General features: G+C 36.8%; 1 protein-coding gene across 2 annotated transcripts; it reads left to right on the top strand.

Moving 5' to 3' along the window:
• The first annotated feature begins 12,064 nt into the window (after window positions 1–12,064).
• LOC308697515 (E3 ubiquitin-protein ligase TRIM39-like) lies at window positions 12,065–17,310 on the top strand. 2 transcript variants are annotated; one of them, XM_081376823.1, is made up of 8 exons: window positions 12,065–12,814; window positions 14,263–14,349; window positions 14,506–15,041; window positions 15,148–15,237; window positions 15,327–15,560; window positions 15,652–15,790; window positions 16,392–16,418; window positions 16,574–17,310. In XM_081376823.1, exons 2-8 carry the CDS (start codon window positions 14,283–14,285, stop codon window positions 17,110–17,112), a joined length of 1,632 nt encoding a protein of 543 aa, XP_081232949.1. In that variant the 5' UTR covers window positions 12,065–12,814; window positions 14,263–14,282; the 3' UTR covers window positions 17,113–17,310. The 2 variants fall into 2 exon arrangements, with proteins under 2 accessions (XP_081232949.1, XP_081232950.1); XM_081376824.1 differs by having other exon boundaries at window positions 12,387–12,678.
• The last annotated feature ends 1,849 nt before the right edge of the window (window positions 17,311–19,159 follow it).

The following is a 19,159-nucleotide window of genomic DNA, read 5'->3' as shown; positions in this document are numbered from 1 at the left end:
CGCTATCTGTACATACCATAGACTGTAAAAAAAAAGTGTGTACATAACGTTACATACTTTTAATATGGTTCTTTCCATATGGCCCATTCCTGACACTGAAGTGTTCGATGTTTTATCCACGATGTGAAGTGTAGGCTACTATTAAGGTAGCTAGTCCTGTTCTACCTGCTTATTACTTGTTTTTTTTCCGATTCATAGTGATTTTAGCCATGAGAACGAAGCACCGTTGGGGGTAATAGGAAGTGCCAAGGCTCTCCGTAGACGGGCTCTGTATGCTGTTAAGGACCATCTCGGCGGTTGAGAGCATAGACATAATAAATACATAGACGCCCTATTGGCCGCTGGATCGTACGTCAACGGCGCCGCCATACTGCAGAGGGCAACTTTCCCATACCTCTCATAACGAGAATTGAGAAAAATGCCTATTTCTTGTGCTGCTTGGGGCTTTACAAATCGCCACACAATTGAAAACAGGTCTCATGGAATTACCTTTCACAAGCAAAACTGAAAATTTGTTTCTGGTTGTATTTCATTTACTATTTTTATTTTCAGAGGAGAAAGGCCGCGAAATTTAAAAATACTGTTACTGTGTCACGAAATGTAGTTTTAAGAGTTTTCCAGTCGACAATGTAGTTGTTTAAAGCTCAAATCTGTGGTTTATTTATAAAGATAGCGCCTTTTTAAAAATGTTATCTGACGGTTTCGGAGTTGTGAGATCCAGGGATCACCGGGCGCTCAGCGCTCATGTACCCCGCCGAGAACAGCTTTGCCTCGGCTAGTGCCGTTCTGACGTTCGCTCCTGTCAGGCTAGTGAGAATAATTCGTCTTGTGTATATCTAACGGGCGATCTTTGGTTTAATTAATCTATAATTTGTTCCTTGGCAGATTGTTGTGGCTGAGGGCAAAGTGAAGTTTCATAACTTTATATATTTAGGCTTATTTAACTTTAACGGTGTAGCCTGCTGTATGTTTGACTGAATCGTTTACTTTATTTCTTGACTTGTATAGCTTCTTATACCTTTTAAAAACTGAAATTTAACAAAAAGAGACAGGGTTGCGTCATTTTATTTTATATAGCCTATTTAATAATATTTTAAAATGTATAAATTTACATTATTTATTATTGTTATTATAATAATATACCACTTGCGATTATCAATCTATTATAGTTATGCTGTTAAATTATTTTACTATTCATTGTATCAATATTTTTTATTGTCTATATTCTGTAATTGATATTTCATATTCTAGTGCTATTATTATAGTATTATACATAAACTATATGCTATTATCAATATATTATTATTATTATTATATTAGTACTTATGATATTATATAATTATACTTTTACTTACTATTTTATTTGCTGTATACTGTTTGTTTATTTTATTGACTAAACTATTTACTATTAGCCTACCTCTCACTTTAGCTTATATTTACTTTGCATTGCACTGTAGTTGTACCATATGTATTACCATAAAGAATCCATCAGTTATCTTTGTTATTGCTAAAATCGGGTCAATGACAGAATATGCTTTTCCCACAATAAGAAAAATTTATTTAATTTAATGTGAAAATTAAATTATATCTCAGTATGGGGGTGTTCACAATTCTTATCCAAGAATGAAAAGCCAAATCCTGACAAGCCTGAGCTTTGGCCATTCCTTATTAAAAAAATATATATATATATTATAAGTCTAACTATCGAGAGTTTAAATAACTACAGATGGAACTTTTTTGTACACCACATACAAACCACGCGAAATCGGTTGATAAATGTAATTTTTTTTTATACAGAAAAACCGCAGCTCACCTGTTTACTTGCATTTGATTACAGCGCAGTCTTGCCCTCCGCAAAATGGCGGACGCGTTGACGTATCGCAGCAATGTTCCAAAGCGGTCAATAGGGCGTCTATGTATTTATTATGTCTATGGTTGAGAGCTTCTTCTTCTTCTTCTTCTTCTTCTTCTTCTTCTTCCGTTTCATGGCCGTTCACTCCTTAGGAGTATTACCGCCACCTACTGTATACCTTGCACACATGAGTAATGGATCTGAATTGCAGAAAGAAAGAAAAAAAAAGAAAAAAAGAATGAAAAAAAAACCCTTTAACATCCCAGAGAATCAGAGCCCAAGCTTCAGCTGACACTGCGTGTTCAGCTCCTCCAGCTTCCACACTGAGCTCCTCAACCTCCAGGATGATCAGAGCTACTTGCTCCTTCTCCTCGGGCTCTAGCTCCAGTGATCTAGTCCTGTAAGCTCTAAAAATGCTATCACATCCTTAAACCTCTGTCTATCACTCAAACCTTTTCCCAATAGGTCCATTATACTCACTGGCCTGTTCTTTATATTACTAAAAATACCACTACACGCTGGTCTTCATATTTACTACACTTAAAAAAACACGTTCTGCTCTTTCAACAACACCACACTCATCACACATACCATTTCCATGCTTTCCCATTAATGCCAGTGTTGAGTTTAACCCTGTATGACCCATCCTCAGTCTAGAAATCATTACTTTTCATTATTTCTTTTCATTATTTTTTCCCTACTGATTTTACAATAATATCACCTACCTGTACTACTACTTTGCCATCTTTGTTGCCATATTTTTATTATTTCTCTATTAATTATAGATCTAACTTCATTTCTTCCTAAAGGTATCTTAATATCAAGTCTTTCCTTAACGCTTTTTTTTTGTGCTAATTTATCCGCTATTTCGTTTCCTACTATCCCAATATGTGCCGGCACCCAACAAAAGTATACAATTATACCCTCTATGTTCAGCCTATATAATAATGTATAAATTTCCACTAGCAGATCTTCTCTGTCAGTTTTTGTTGACAATATACTTTTAAGTGCTGATGCAGAATCTGAGCAAATTACAGTCGGCATCCTATATTCGGCTTAGTCTCCTCTAACCACTGCAATCCTACTATTATAGCAGTTAGTTCTGTTGAATATACAGACATTTTGTCACTCAACCTTAAACTTATTTTCATCTCAAATTTTGGAATATATACACCTACTCCCACTTTTTGTTCGATTGGGTCTTTAGATCCATCTGTATAAATCTGTATACAAGAATAAACATTTTCTCTCATAAAACCATTTATTTCATAACTATTAGTATATCTTTCTTCTGCCTTCTCCCGATCCTCCAGCAATCTCATTTCAACATTAGGTTCAGGAATATTCCTCACCGATACCCCTTTTAATGGCATATTTCCAGACCACATTCCTTAACCCATTGTTTATACTTCCATCCAAAACTATTCCCATTATTCTTTTTATATTCCCAACAGTCATTAAGATTGCTCGTGTGCAATGGCTACAACCCTGCAAATTAACCCAGTACATCATTGTAAGCTTTTCCCTTCTTAAGTCTAGTGGCATCTCCCCCATTTCAGCCCTAATGGCATCTAGAGGGGTTGATCTTATTGCTCCACAGCAGATTCGAAGTGCCCTAGCCTGTATGTTGTCCAACTTCTTTAGCTCTGATTTTACTGCAGCACCATACACTGCACACCCATAATCTAAACTTGACCGTATTAAGGCTTGATATACATGTAGTAGTGCGCTTTTCCTTGCTCCCCACTCATATTTGGCTATTGAAGTCATGCAATTTATTACTCCTTTGCACTTATTCTCAATTTTCTTAATATGTCTATTCCATGTTAATTTTCCATCAAATATTAACCCAACACTGTAAAAAATTTGCTGTAGTTTTGCAGCTGTTTGCCAGTAACTTACTGTAGATTTAAATTTATGTTATTTACTGGCAACAGTTTGTTCAAAGTTAAATGAACATTAAACATTAACAAGTCTTTGTCTTTAAAATGAACAAAGTTGGGTTTTGAGTTACTCCATTTAGTTTGATGAATATGAAATTTTCCTAATAATAGAAACAAATCGATAGCATAATTTTTTCTTTTAGAAAAGTCAAATTCATTCGAATGAAGCAAGACAGATGACAAATTTAAGACTATATTGCAGTTCATTTTAACACTTAGAAATTGAGACATCTCATAGCCTACCAAAAGACTGAAGAACAGGGGCATTCAAAAAACAAGTGCACAATAGACTCTCTTTCACTATTACAAAAACAGCAGTTGTAATCAATATCCAGATGAAAACGCTCTAATGTGTCTTTCACAGGATATATTCTGTGAGCAATTTTAAAAGACACTTCTTTGGTTTTATTTGATACACAATACCGACTAAGAACTCCCCAAACATTTTCCCACTCAAATGAGGGAAACATATTAACCCAAACAAATTTAGATGGAGGAGAAGAGATGTTAACAAAAAGAGATCTAATCAGTTGGTTACTGCATTTATCATTAATTAAATCAAGTTTATCTAAAAACAAATGTTTGGAAACTTTACTTGCAGTGTTACCCCTAGAGTCCTGATTTCTGAATAGAGATACAATTTTGGCAGAAATAGAATTCATGACAGTACAATATTCTTTAACAGAGATATGACACTTAAATTTCAGACATAGTTCAGTAATACTCAAAAACTGACCATCAGAATTCAATAACTGACTAACTAATAATATATCAGATTCAAACCAATGTTTTAAAAATAATGTTTTTCTTCGGTGTGTAATATACTTATTATTCCATATAAAAAAGGAATGAGGAGAGAAGTTATGTTTAAAAGCCAAACACCATGTCAAAAAGACTTGCTTGTGAAAATTAGATAAACAAAGAGGTATTTTGTTGATATCAAAACTGCATCTAAGGAAAAAATTTATACCACCAAGTTGATTAATTAAATGGTTAGGGAAAATATTCCACATAGAGCAATTATTTTTAATAAAACATTTTAGCCAATTTATTTTAAAAGTGCTGTTTAAGGTTGTAAAATCCACAACATTCAAACCACCCTGATCATATGGATTGCATAATATATTTTTCTTCAAATAATGAGTTTTTTTTTTCCAAACAAAATCAAATAACAACTTGTCAAACTCTTTGGTAAATGTCTTGGGTACAAATAGAGCTTGGGAGATATACGCAGATCTTGACAAACCTTCAGATTTAGACAATAGGACACGACCATAAATGGATAAATCTCTCTGCAACCAAGAGTCAAATTTTCTTTTTGTACTGTTGATAATCAGATTAAAGTTAAGAGAAGCACGATATGATTCATCTTTGCAAAGTTTTACACCAAGATATGTGACAACCTCCTTGACAGGGATTCCATCAATTTCTTCAAGGTTAATATTCCTAAGTGGAAAAATCTCACATTTGCTTATATTAAGGTTGAGACCAGATACTTTAGAAAAATTATTTATGGTACGAATTGCTTTGCTAACCTCCGCAGCATTTTTTAAAAATAGAGTTGTGTCATCAGCTAGCTGACATATTTTTAATTCATTCCCAAAAACGTTAATACCTTGAAAGAAATTCATATTTACATAGCAAGAAAGAACCTGAGTGACGAGCAGAAAGAGAAACGGTGAGATTGGGCAGCCTTGTCTGATGCCCCTAGAAAGAAAAAATCTATCAGAAGTTCCATTAACCATTTTAACAGAGCTGTTACATTCGGTGTACAGGGTTGTAATCGCCTTTCTAAAAAAATTCCCAAATTTAAAGTATTCTAGTGTTGCAAACATGAATTTGTGTTCTACTGTATCAAACGCTTTATTAAAATCAACAAAGAGTATTAGATTGTCCTCATTGAGAAGGTGACTATAATCAATAAAATCAAGAATAAGACGAATATTATTACAGATATGCCTCCCTTTCATGAAGCCAGACTGAGACTGATCAATTAATGAGTCCAAACCTAATTTCAGCCTGCTAGCAAAAATAAGAGAAAAGAGTTTGGCATCAGTGTTCAATAAAGTTATGGGTCTCCACCCATCTAGAGATAAAGTATCCTTATTTGCCTTTGGTATTAAGGTAATTACCCCCTGTCTGAGAGATGGAGGTAAGATTCCATTATTTATAGATTCACTAAACATAGCTAAAATAAACGGGGAAAGGGCATCTCTGAAAGTTTTGAAAAATTCATTCGTAAGCCCATCATTTCCAGGAGATTTGTTGTCCTTGAGTTTCTTAATATTGCCGATAATTTCTCCAATACTAAGCTCTTTCTCACAAATGCTGCCAAATTCATCGTTAACCAACTTACTAGTGTTATCCAATTTTCCTAAAAAGGACTCCATTAAGGAGTACTGTATATCAGAGCTAGAATACAAACTTTTATAAAATTCTGCTGTATGTTTTGAAATTGTAGATAAATCATCTGTGACAGAATTATTTATACGCAATTTATTAATTGCTAATCTTTCACCATTTCTTTTTTCTAAAGAATAAAAGTATCTGGTGTTTTTTTCACCATGTTCGAGCCACTTTCTTCTGGAACGTATGAAAGCAGATTTTGCCTTTTCCTCATAATGTTTATTTAAATTCTCTTGTAATTTTATGAGATTTTGAGCTTGTTCCTCTGTTAAATCTGTTTTATCACACAGGTCACCAAACTCTTGGATGATGGCTTGCAATTTGGCCCGTTTATTTTTGGCAATTGTTTTACTCATTTTAATGGCTAAACTCCTCACTTTATATTTCATAAAATCCCACTGCAGCCCATATTGGTTAGTAATTACACCCTGTTTATAGTATTTATCAATTATTTTTAATACTTCACAATTAAATTCCTCATTAAATAATAAATAATTGTTTAATATCCAGTATCCACTTCTGCTCAGGTTCTTTCAATTGTCATTAGAGATGATAAAAATGTGAATAGAATTATGGTCAGTAAAAGGTGCAAGATCAATTGTAACATTGTCTATCAATGATGTCAACTCCTCTGATATTAACCACAAATCTATTCAAGACTGCAAAGACAAGTCATTATTTTGCCATGTATACATGATTTTTTGGGGGTTCATTTTTCGCCAGATATCAACAAGACCTAAGTTATTGCAAAACCCAGAAATAATTTTGTTGCTATCATCTTTTACACATTTGGGAGGCCACCTATCTAAGTTACTATCTGGGACTACATTAAAATCACCCCCAAGAATACATTTTGCATTCATGTATTTGGTTGATAGGTCAATAATTCGTTTTTCTAATTCATTGAGTAGAATCAAATTTGTAGATTTGCAATTAGTACCATAAATATTAGCAATAATATATTGCTTATGAGAGTCCTCTAATATGATTATTAGTCACCTTCCATTATTATTACTCTCACGATGAAGAATGTTGCCCCTGAAATTCCCTCTGAGAATAGCGACCCCTGCTGATCTATTTGTACCATGACTCAACCAAATGTCCTGACCCCACTGACTCTTCCAAAAATTGTAATCAGCCTTTGAACTATGCGTTTCTTGTAATAAATAAAAATCAGCCCTTTTGTCTTTCAAAAATAAAAAAACAGCCTTTCTTTTATTTATATCGCGGACGCCTCTAACATTAAGAGAAACTAAAGAAAAAGACATGAGAAAAAACTTGAACTGTAAGTCCTGGTTTACTAAGTAGAACAATACCCGGACAACCCCTCTATGTCAAAATGAACAAAACTTATTCAAAAAAATAACTTTCTATATATTTAATGTATTGATGATGAGTAAGAAGGGAAAGAGAGAAAAAAAAAATAGGCGTTGGAGGGAGATAGGGGGAACTGTCCATGGAACTGGTTTAACTGTTCAGCACCTCCCTGAGAATATAAGTTAACATATATAACAGTCTGAACAAATTAGTTATATCTTCCTTCTTTTTCCCCTTTACCTGAACACAGAAATATAATGAAGATTGTCAGCTGTCGAACTTCAAGGGAGAAATTTGTTTTCACTCCTTTCTGTCTTCTGCTGCTTGAAATCATCCGATCTCCATTTTTCCATCTTTTGGTCGAATCTGGATCCCATCCACATACGCCTTCGCTCCCACAAAGTAGGCCGACTTTCCAGCTTTCCTGGCGCGCTCCACCTCTGGCCACAGCCGCTGTCTCACTGCTCGATCAGCGGGCGTCAAATCCTCCTTGAATTGCAGCTTGTTAGTCTTCAAGTACTCGCTGGTTTTGGCTGCCCTCCAGAGAATATCTTTCTCAGAACGTGAAATGAATCGAATGATCACGGGCCTGGCTCGCTGGTTCTCACTGTTGATCTTGCCTAGTCGATGAGCCACATCAACTGTGCTCGTGTTGAATTCTGGAGCGACCGCACGACACACCTCCTTGACTCTGGCCTTGACGTCGTCCTTGCTGTTCTCCGATAGCCCGTAAAGCCGTAAATTCCACCTCCTTCCATAACGCTCCGCATCGGACAACCTCTCTTCTAACATCGCAATTTTCTGTTCATAAGCTTCATGTTTCTGCTTGAGAACGTCCATTTCGATGCGAAAGCCGCCCACTTCGTTGTATATGCAGTCTACTTTCTCCCGCAGATCTTCGACGAGCACAGCATTTTCAGACACCTTTGATTCAATTCTGTCCGATCTCTCGTTGATTAAATTATATAAATCAATCAAGGAAAACTCTTTTTTTTCTTACTTTCAGGGCTACTCGTTCCATCACTCTTACTTTTATCAGCATTCGAATTCTTTGAGTAAGAATGTACTTCACTTTGTGTGCGCTTTTCTCCTTTCCCCGCCATGATAGGCCCACTAAGCACGGTTCAGTCAAAATACTTCCTGACGAATAACACGGGGTAAAAGTTGATCTCTTTTCAAAAAATTCGGCACAAAGTTCATGTAAAATAATTATTTTGTCATCAGTTCATAATAAAAAGATAATTTAGAAGGGAAATCCCGGGAAGTTGTTCCCCACTTAGAAAAGGTCGTCTGCACCCACCGCCATCTAAGCCCGACCAACGCGAGACTTGATAGTTAGTAGAGACCAGGGGGGCATGGATTTCTATTATTTTGAAGGTACCCCCGGGCGCCGCCATTGGCTAGCGGACCCCCACCTGCTGTTAGCATCCCATTGACTCCCATTCATTTTGGCGTCACTTTGACAGCGAATAACTTTACATCTGAGGCGTTTAAAGACTCCATTTGTCCATTATTTATTTCTAAAGAAACATGAAAATGTATAAAAGGCTTCATTAGCTTGTATCTTACGTTACGGCCCCGTAGAAGCAGTTTTTGTAAAAATAGGCTAACGATTGCGTCATAGCCACGCGACTCTCTGTCGCACAGTAGGAAATTAACGTATGGACAGGAGGAGAAGCTCACGCGCAATCGGGGGGACGTGGAGGCAAAATGACAAAGTAATTAATCAAAACACCTACTAAAAGTTGCTCCTGCTCCTAGCTCATGGACAGCTCCTACTCACACTCTCCGTCTCTGCAAGTTTCGGAAGGGAATGATTCAGATTTCTCTCGGCACAGCTACTAGAAGACAGACGGTTTGCTCACGTCACATCTACGTCGTCAAGCTCAGTTTGAGTCTGCGCAGTACGCTCGACCCCCAGGAAGTAAGAGTTTCTAATTGGCTTCACTTTGTCTCCGTTGAATCCAATGGGGTCACTGTGTCCATTTCTTTTACTGTCTATGGTAGAGACAGAGAATGTCTAATAGGAAGAGAATTGGCACACTCTGCTTACTTCCGGTTTCTGGACTAGCTGCAGTAACACGTCTCTGTCCATGCGGCGGCGCTCGCAGGCGAGTGCAGAATGAATGGAGGTCTATGGCGAAAAACCCTCAAAATCCACTTTTCTCAGGATATAATTTTTTGTCTAGTAATTTGAATGTTGTATTCGAAAGGAGATGCAAATAAATTACAGATTGCTGGGTGTTAGATTTTTTAGAGTCACTTATTTGGTTTAAAAAGTCTTTTAAAATGTCAATGACGTCAGAATGCTGACGTCATTAGCAGAATGCTAGCGTGTTATGGGCAACAACAACTCAACCTGTAAGAAATCGAAAGGACATAAGTACTCGTTCATTCAACTTTCGACCTATAACCCATGTTGGACTTGCAAAACCTACAATAAAATCGGAGATTTCTCAACAGCAATCGGGTGAAAGAGACACATTTAGCCGTCTAGCCCCATAGACTCCCATTCAGTCTGCAATCGCCCGCGATCACCTCCAGTGGAATTCTAATGGAACTGCAACCAAGATCAATACAATGGGGCTAATAGGAAGTGCCAAGGCTCTCCGTAGACGATCACCATTCTCGCGATCGCGCAATAAACATTTCCACCATTTTGAAACATTTTAAACGAGCCAGAGCATTGCATTCAGCTGTCGGTCAAAGAGAACAGGTAAAAGACATTCCTACTTTTGTCTTGTAAGTATCTGTGTTTTTGTTTTGACATGTGCTCATTTTTTAGCTAGATTATTTGTTATCATGTGTTGAATCGTGACATTTTAGTGGGTAACAGTGTATCATGGTACATGTACTGTAGTCTGTAACCCCATGTTTCCATGTGCCCTTAAACTGGAATTATCTAAATCCAAAGGTGTAAACATGAAACATGTGCAAACAATTATAGAGTGTTATGAAAGCCACAAATATATTTTGCTCTTTTCTTTAGATCATTATGATATGAAAATAGCATTTCCTCACTAAAGCTCTCATCTTTGACAAAGTCCATCATTGATTTGAACTATAATATTGAATTTGTCTGAACAATGGCTTGTTACATACAGAGAGAGCATTTCTAATAGAGTAGAATAATATTTGTCATTGTCAAGCACAATAAGATGAAGTTTCATTCAAAATGCCTTAATTCATTCAAGTTTGAAACTTTCAAATTAATTTTATAATACAGCATAAAAAAACAAATGATTGGCTATATAAAATTAGCAATTATAAAAAAATATCTGGCAGTATATCAATAATGCAAATAGCTCCGATGTGCATTAAAACCTAAACTGAACACACACACACACACACACACACACACACACACAGTATAGGTGAATGTATTAGTCCATGCACACTTGAGGTTAAACTGTCAACAATGATTTTCTTGTGCAAATTAATTTTTTCTTATTTGGCAGATGCTGTGACGACCAACTTCCCAGCAGCAACAGAGTTTTATATTTTATTATCTTAAGTTGTTGATGTTCCATTTTTATATATATATATATATTTTTTTTTTTTCATATATAAATTATTTTTAATATTTGATTTGATCATTTTTATGTTTTGATCTTTTTGAAAGTTGTTAATGTTCTTTTTCTAAATAAAACCTTTATATTTAATTTGTTTGGATGGATTGTCATTTATGAGAACCTGTTATATTTGAGTGAAAAGAATCATTTAGCCATTATTTTGTTGTCTATTACATGTATGTAGTCATTCAATAGCCGTCTAATGGATGACTAGTCTATTCTTGGGCTATGGTTAGACGTCTTATTCTTGGGCTATATGGTTAGACGTCTATTAGATTTTCACTGACAGCCCAAATTTAGCCTTGTTTTAGCCTAGACATCTGGGCTGTGTTTTGACGGCTATACGCTGATTTCACGCAGCCGCCATTTTGAAATCGAAAGTGAGGCTCCGGTGGGCGATATTTTTTTTCCCAGGATGGTAGGGGAAGACTCATTAATATTCATTAGGGAAGTCATCACTGATTGGTCTGATGACCTACCCCTAACCCCGCCCCTAAACCTACCCGTCACTGGGGTCTATGTGATGACCTACCCCAACCCCGCCCCTAAACCTACCCGTCACTGGGGTAAAGACCAATCAGTGATGACTTCCCTAATGAATATTAATGAGTCTTCCCCTACCCTCCTGGGAAAAAAAAATATCGCCTCCGGTGGGAAGAACCCCGGAAGTAAAGATAAACAACAATGCCTTTGGACTACCAACCTGAAGCTGCTGCCGCGATTTACACTATTGGATGTTAATATCCAATATAGGATATGTATATAGTTCATTCCTGCTTCTTTGTTTACTTTCTGAATTATATAAAAAAAATATTTTATTTATAAATGAATTTCACTGTATATAGTCTAAAGAATGAAAGAAATGTATGTACAGTTTTAGAATTGACACAACATCATTAAACACAACAATACGCCATCGCATTCACGACTCTCCTGTGATTAAAGGCGACACTTCCGGTTTTCTTCCCACCGGAGCCTCGCTTTCGATTTCAAAATAACGGCTGCGTGAAATCAGCGTATTAGATGTCTTTAATACGCAAAATTGCTTGCTGGGTATTTTTAAATTTCGCGGTCTTTCTCCTCTGCTATTGAAGCAACTTGAGATTTTAAATATTAGCTATAGAATATACACAATTTACATACAATATACAATTTAATTTAATCTTACCTTGCATATAGCAGCGGGATTTAGGGATTCCATCTCTTCAAAATGACCGGATTGTTCACCACACGGCTTCCTTTTTCTTCTGAGTTTTCCCGGCGTCCGACCAGCTGTTCGAAACGTCATGACACTACAAGGATTCTGGGTAATAGCCTCTAGCAAAGTGAGCTCTGATGCGCACTTGCGAAAGGGGTGCATTAAATGCGCTGATGATCACCCCTGGAGAACACTATTAGAGGATCGGGACACCCTACGGTCTTGCACCCCTTAGCGAGAACGCGCATTGAGGGGCACAAGTGCGGATATTGGGACAGGGCAAAACTTGATCAACAACAATATGGACTCCTGAAACGATCAACCTCTTTAAACTACAGAATATTTATTGATCCGTTCAAAGAGTCTTGTGGACACATCTGATCCTCACAGGTAGAAATATAAGAGAGATTGTGCTGAACAGGTTTCTAATGGAAGTGAACTGGTTTAGTAGGTTTATGTCGAACTGGAATAAGTTGAACAGAACCAGCGCCGTTTGCATAAACCGCTAGTCCTTAGTTAATCAAAGGTAATCAATTTTTTTCTTTAAGACTGTTCATAACTTTTTAAAGTCAGTGCATAAAAACGTAGATTGGTGTAATTTGAAACTGAAAAGAAAGAGCGATGACTGCTATTTAATTCTTAAGACAGTCTTAACATAATAGTTTTATATGCAACTGGCCCGAGGGTTAAATCATGTCAAAAACTCACTCAACTATTTTAGTTGTTCACTGCACTGAAATGGAAGCGATCAGAATTGTATTTAAATATGTCATTTGATTGCTTGTCAAGCAAAGTTTGGGCTTTCTTTAATTTGAGTCACACGACATAAAGCCTTAAGAAATAGGATATGACCACTGATCTATATAATGACATTCTATATAGATCAGTGGATATGACCCTTACACAGACACTAACAAACCTTTGGAGAAGGACCTGGCTGCAGTCTGCAGATCGCGGCGGGGCTACACGTGTGATTTATTTCTCATTTTGATTATTTCATATCACCATATGAGAAAGGAAATGTAAAGGGCGTATCAGTAACAATGACAAGACATAGCCTAAAGCCTACTTATAGTTACAGAAGCTGTTATTGGTCATGTTATTGTATAATAACTAAATAACTCTGCAATAGGCTAAAGTGTCTGTGTAGGCCTATGAAGCTTTCAATTTCTTCTCTACATTGCAAAGCATGATATCAGACTTTTGCTACACTCTCTTTCAGAAAAACAATCTGTTCCTCGTTATCTTAAAGTGACGGAATTTTAAACTTTATCTGTAGGCTACCTGCCATGATGTGGTTATTTCTGCAAACAGTTTCATAAATTCAGCATTAAGTGACATTTTTATTTATCATTCAACTGAACTGTGCTCACACATTTTAGACACTGACATTATGTTTTTGCTAAGTCCATGCAATAAATGCACGTCCTAGAATAAGCAATGTTTTACTTCTGTTTCCGTTTCAGGTCCGGTCAAAATTAGATTTGAAAACATCACATTTCAACTGATTTTTAGCTCATGTTGTATCCAATAAAATCCAGCCCACGTCAAATATTGTGATTCACGTTATTGGGGGTCGGGGCTACAGTAGAAACAAAAATATGTCACTTAATGCTGTAAACAGGTTACAGAGAGAGAGCCCTGTCAGCTGGTATTATAAATAAAGGTTAAAAATAACAACTCAAATTAAATATTATGCGAATTTTATTATAATAACAACATTATAATAGGCTATTTTAATTATTTAAGTAAAAATATAATAAATATGTAATATAGTGCACATATAAAATGTAGCTCATTTTGAGGTAGGCTAAATGTAACATCATTGTTCTCGAGCTGTTTTATTTAGCTCTTTCCGCGGTTGAAAAACACTGAGGTTATCTGGGGGTTATCTGTACTTGTCCTTTAATGTAAACAACATTTCCTATTTAAGATTATTCTGTTGTTGTTGTTATTTTCTTTTGCCTTGAAAAGGCATGAAGAGGTGAAGAACAATGGCAGAATCTTTCCCACCATCAACAAATAAACGAGAAAGGAAAGGGAGTATGGATAATCCTCCAGGTGAGTCAATAACCCCTTCAAATCTATCATATATTTTATCTTGAAAATAGCCTCGCATTGGTTAGAATTAAGCTCTGCGCATTCTGGACATTCTCTCAATAAGATTTTGACTTTAAACTAATGCAGGTGATTTATCTTCTTCATTTCTCTCTCCAGCGATGTCTTCCTCCAGCGGTCCACTGACTGAGGAACTTCAGTGCTCTATATGTCTGGACGTGTTCACTGATCCAGTCACCACTCCATGTGGACACAACTTCTGCAAGACCTGTCTGAATAAGTGCTGGGACAACAGCCAGACCTGCAACTGTCCATATTGTAAAGAAACATTCAAGCACAGACCTGATCTCAAGATTAACACCACACTCAGAGAGATCGTACATCACTATAAAAAGAAAAGTCCTGAGAAAAAAGCTGAAGTTCTGTGTGACATCTGTGAGGAAAGAAAGCTGAAAGCCCTGAAGTCGTGTCTGGTGTGTCAGATCTCTTACTGTGAAACTCACCTGGAGCCTCATTCGAGAGTGGCAGGTTTAAAGAAACACAAACTGATCAATCCTGTGCGTAATCTGGAGGACTATATATGTCAGAAACATGAGAGACCTCTGGAGCTGTTCTGTAGAGATGATCAGACTATCGTGTGTGTGTCCTGCACTGACGGAGATCACAAGAACCACAACACTTTTTCTTTAGAAGAAGTGAGTACTAAGTACTAACAATACTAAAATATTTCACCTATAAATTAAAATAGTCATTATTACCCTTACCATGTCATTCCATCAATCAAATTTTCTATGTTCATAGACTCAGTTGATGATTCAAGACACACAGCAGATGATCCAGGACAGATTCAAGAAGATTCAATACATCAAACACTCAGCAGAAGTCAGGAAAGTGAGTAATTGTGGTTGTTTGCTTGCTGGATGTCTGTACTCTGTAATATGAATACAGCTAATAATGTGTTGATTGTCCTGGTTGATCAGAGAAACACAGAGAAGGAGAAAGCAGCCCGTGTGGAGCTCTTCACTGATCTCATCCGCTCCATTGAGAGATGTCAGACTGAACTGCTGGAGATGATGGAGGAGCAGCAGAAAGCAGCAGAGAAACAGGAGGAAGAGCTCATTGAAGAGCTGGAGCAGGAGATCACTGAGCTAAAGATGAGAAACACTGAGCTGGAGCAGCTCTCACACACTGAAGATCACCTCCACCTCCTACAGGTCAGTCAACATCTCTCTGATCAATGATAATGCAGTATATGACACCATAACACTCCCCATGCTGAAGGATTTCTCCTCTCTCCTGCTGTAGATTTACTCATCCCTGTGCAGCTCTAGAAACACCAGGAACTGGTCTGAGATCAGTGTGAAGACTGATGAGAGTCTGAAGACTCTGAGGAGAGCTCTGACTAAACTGCAGGACTCTCTACAGGAGAAACTCATGCTAACTGGTACAGCAATATCAAATACACCATACAGATACATATATTTATCATCTTCAACAGAAAGAAACATTAATTTTCTGCCATTTTCAGTCTTTTCAGCGGTTTCATCTAAATGTTGTGATTATGTGTCAGATTAAATCAGTTTAGCAGAAGAAAATCAAATTGATAGACATCATGAATTTAAGATGCAGATTTGTTCTTTTTTTTTTTAGGAATATTTCTGACCTGTATCAAACAGCTTCGCAGTGCTGGGCTTTCATTTTCACTTTCTCTAAGGTTATTTTTTATAGTGTTGTCGTTGCTGAATAACCACAACAATACACTCCAAAACTGAGATGAATAACATTAGCCATAACAATATCTAAAATAAAAATTTCATAAAATGTTCACAAAACATTCCCAAAGATGTTCTAAAAAGTAGGAATATTTCGAGCTCAAACACAATAGGAGTTCAGGGATTCTCTAAATATCAGCAGAGAAACATTGATCAGATAAAACATGATGTTAAAACACAATTCTTTAAATATAACCTTAAATCTTGTCTATAATTCCACACATAAACATGTCAAAAGATCTGATGGTGTTTTATTGTCATGTGTCTCTACAGAACTGAAGAGGAGACAGCAGTATGCAGGTACAGTGTGCTGTCTGCACTACACTAGATTACATTCAGATACTCACAGCTTCATCACTGACCCACAGTATGATTAAACACTGATTACATATTACAAACATCAGCACTAAATATCTGTATTGTGAATTTGTGATTTATATTCTCTATTTTCTCAGTGGATGTGACTCTGGATCCTGATACAGCTCATCCTTACCTCATCCTGTCTGATGATGGAAAACAAGTGAGATGTGGAGACATTATACAGAAACTCCCAGACAAACCAAAGAGATTTGATAGATGTGTAAATGTCCTGGGAAAGGAGGGATTCTCCTCAGGGAGATTTTATTTTGAGGTGCAGGTGAAGGGAAAGACTGAATGGACTTTAGGAGTGGCCAGAGAATCCATTAGCAGGAGTGGAGTGATCACACTGAATCCCAGTAATGGACACTGGACCGTGGTTCTGAGGAATGAGAATGAATATTGGGCCTTTGCTGGTCCTCGTGTCTCTCTGTGTGTGAGAGTGAAGCCGCAGAGGGTCGGTGTGTTTGTGGATTATGAGGAGGGTCTGGTCTCCTTTTATGATGTGGAGTCCAGCTCTCATCTCTACTCTTTCACTGATCAGTCTTTCACTGGGAAACTCTATCCATTTTTTAGCCCAGAACCTAATAATAGAGGTAAAAACTCAAACCCTCTGATGATCACACCTGTCAAGTAGCCTACAATAAATGAGTTTACACACCTAATTGGAAATACACAATGAAAATAATGATTTATATAATAAAAAATCTAAAAACCTGTTTAAAACAAAAAATGCCATTTTTTTATTGTTAAAATCTATAATTTCTGCAAATTGTAATGTAAAATATAATGCTTGTTTAACAAATATTTTATTTCAACTTTTCATAATGAAATGAAAAAAAAAAAAAAAAAAAAAAGTTTTACATGAAAATAAACCAAACTATGAAAACATTGATAAATTATATCAAGGCTGTTTTTATGATCGTGGTAATACCAAAGTATGTTTTACCATGAGAATACAGAACAAATTAGAAAATATAGCTGCGGGCAGTGATTGCGGGCCCAAGCCGGTGGCTGGGCCCTCCATCGCTGCTCGCAGCTATATTTGCGTATATATATATATGTAATATACAGTATATATATATATATATATATATATATATATATATATATATATATGTAAGGACCACCCATTGGCCCAACGACGGAATCCAACGGCCTGGCGAAGGTTTAAAGCGTGTATGTCTTTTCAGCGCTCCAGTGAAGTTCACTTAATCTATTGGAACTTAGTTTTAGTATTACTTTAGCTCTACGTTTGATCTGACTCCAATTTCAAATGATAATCAAATTTAGATCGTATTTCTGATTAGAAATTAATCATAAACATCGATTATGAATTAATTTAGATCTTTGATTATCCTGATTATCCCATACTTTCAGTTATTAATACGTTATGGACCCGAATGCCGCACAGAGATCACGTCGGCCAATTCGTGTTTCTCACGGACACAAACTTGTTAATTCTGATTTGAGTCAGAGGATGTAGGGTTTGCTAATATACCCCTAAAGTCAGTCGCCTACTGCTTACGGACTAGAGAGTGTAGTTTATTTTAGCCATTTCCATACAACTTGCTAAACCAGTGATAGACAGAAATCAACAGGTCTCCAAGATGACGTGCCTACTGCTCCGTTCATTCATGTGCCTGTAGTTTGACCTACCTTAACTAAGTTTGCGGTAGCACCAGCCTCCTTAAATATATTAAAATAATGATTTCAGAATACTTCAGAATAAATCAAGATGTAACATTTATTTGTCAGGTAAAAATGTATTATGCCAATTACAGAAGTAATTTATTAAAAGCCAATTCAAATATACATTTACTCAAAGATGAATCTAAAAGTAAGCAATGTTCTCCTGACAAAGACACACAGTAATGTGTCAGGATTTTCCAACAGGAAAATACTGCCATGCATTACTGTGTGGGGGATGATCCCGGTAAAAGATTCCCCCTGATTGCTCTGTCCCCTCACCTTAAATACCAGACCAGAACAAAAGGGGTTAAACAAATGTTGTTTAGAGTTGGTTGGGCCAATCCATGTACCCCAGGGGGGTAGCACCTGGTTTCTTGAGATATCGCGAAGAGATATCAGCCTGAGAGATACATGATTCTCCTAAGTTCTCAATCTTTTTCATTAAACCAATGACTGCAATGAAATTAAGACCATTTTACCAATCGCACTGAGACCCTTAAAATGATACCAAACATGAAAAGGAAAAAACAACACATTCACAAGATACACCATATGCGATATATAGACATTCTTAATTTAACTTTCAGTGACTTGAGGAGGGAGAAGAGGAGGGAGAGGGGGGATGAGTTGAAGTCAAACAAAGCGACAAGGAGATAAGTTTGGGCAGGACAAGGTTCTGTGCTCTGTCTTTGCTATCTGCTGTCCAGGGGGCATTTTATGGCATTATTGCAGGGTGAGTTTTGTTTTAGCAGGAAAATCAGTTCTTACAGACGGCCCCTGGCCCCTTGGGACAGATTTAGATCAGGCCAAAGGGGACATTTTTTGGACATTTTCCTGTTTCCACATTTTCAGTGTTATTCTCTGAGTGTTCATAGGGCTGACCACTGTAGTTTGCAGCGTTCGTCGATTGGTGCAGGAATCCAGTCGTCACCTGAAATAACAGCATTAAGACAGGTTGAATATTAAAATGAAAGCATGGCAGAATGCGGGGA

Source organism: Scardinius erythrophthalmus, assembly GCF_964197995.2.
Source record: "Scardinius erythrophthalmus genome assembly, chromosome: 10".
Taxonomy (NCBI): Eukaryota; Metazoa; Chordata; class Actinopteri; order Cypriniformes; family Leuciscidae; genus Scardinius; species Scardinius erythrophthalmus.
The sequence above is the reverse complement of the archived record's forward strand: the minus strand, read 5'-3'. Positions and strand labels throughout refer to the sequence as shown.

Excerpts from the sequence above, each read along its gene's own strand:
- LOC308697515 (XM_081376823.1), top strand. The coding sequence starts at position 14,283 with ATGGCAGAATCTTTCCCACCATCAACAAATAAACGAGAAAGGAAAGGG. Across the intron at positions 15,042-15,147 it reads ACACTTTTTCTTTAGAAGAA|ACTCAGTTGATGATTCAAGA; the intron begins GTGAGTACTAAG and ends CTATGTTCATAG. Across the intron at positions 15,791-16,391 it reads GGAGAAACTCATGCTAACTG|AACTGAAGAGGAGACAGCAG; the intron begins GTACAGCAATAT and ends GTGTCTCTACAG.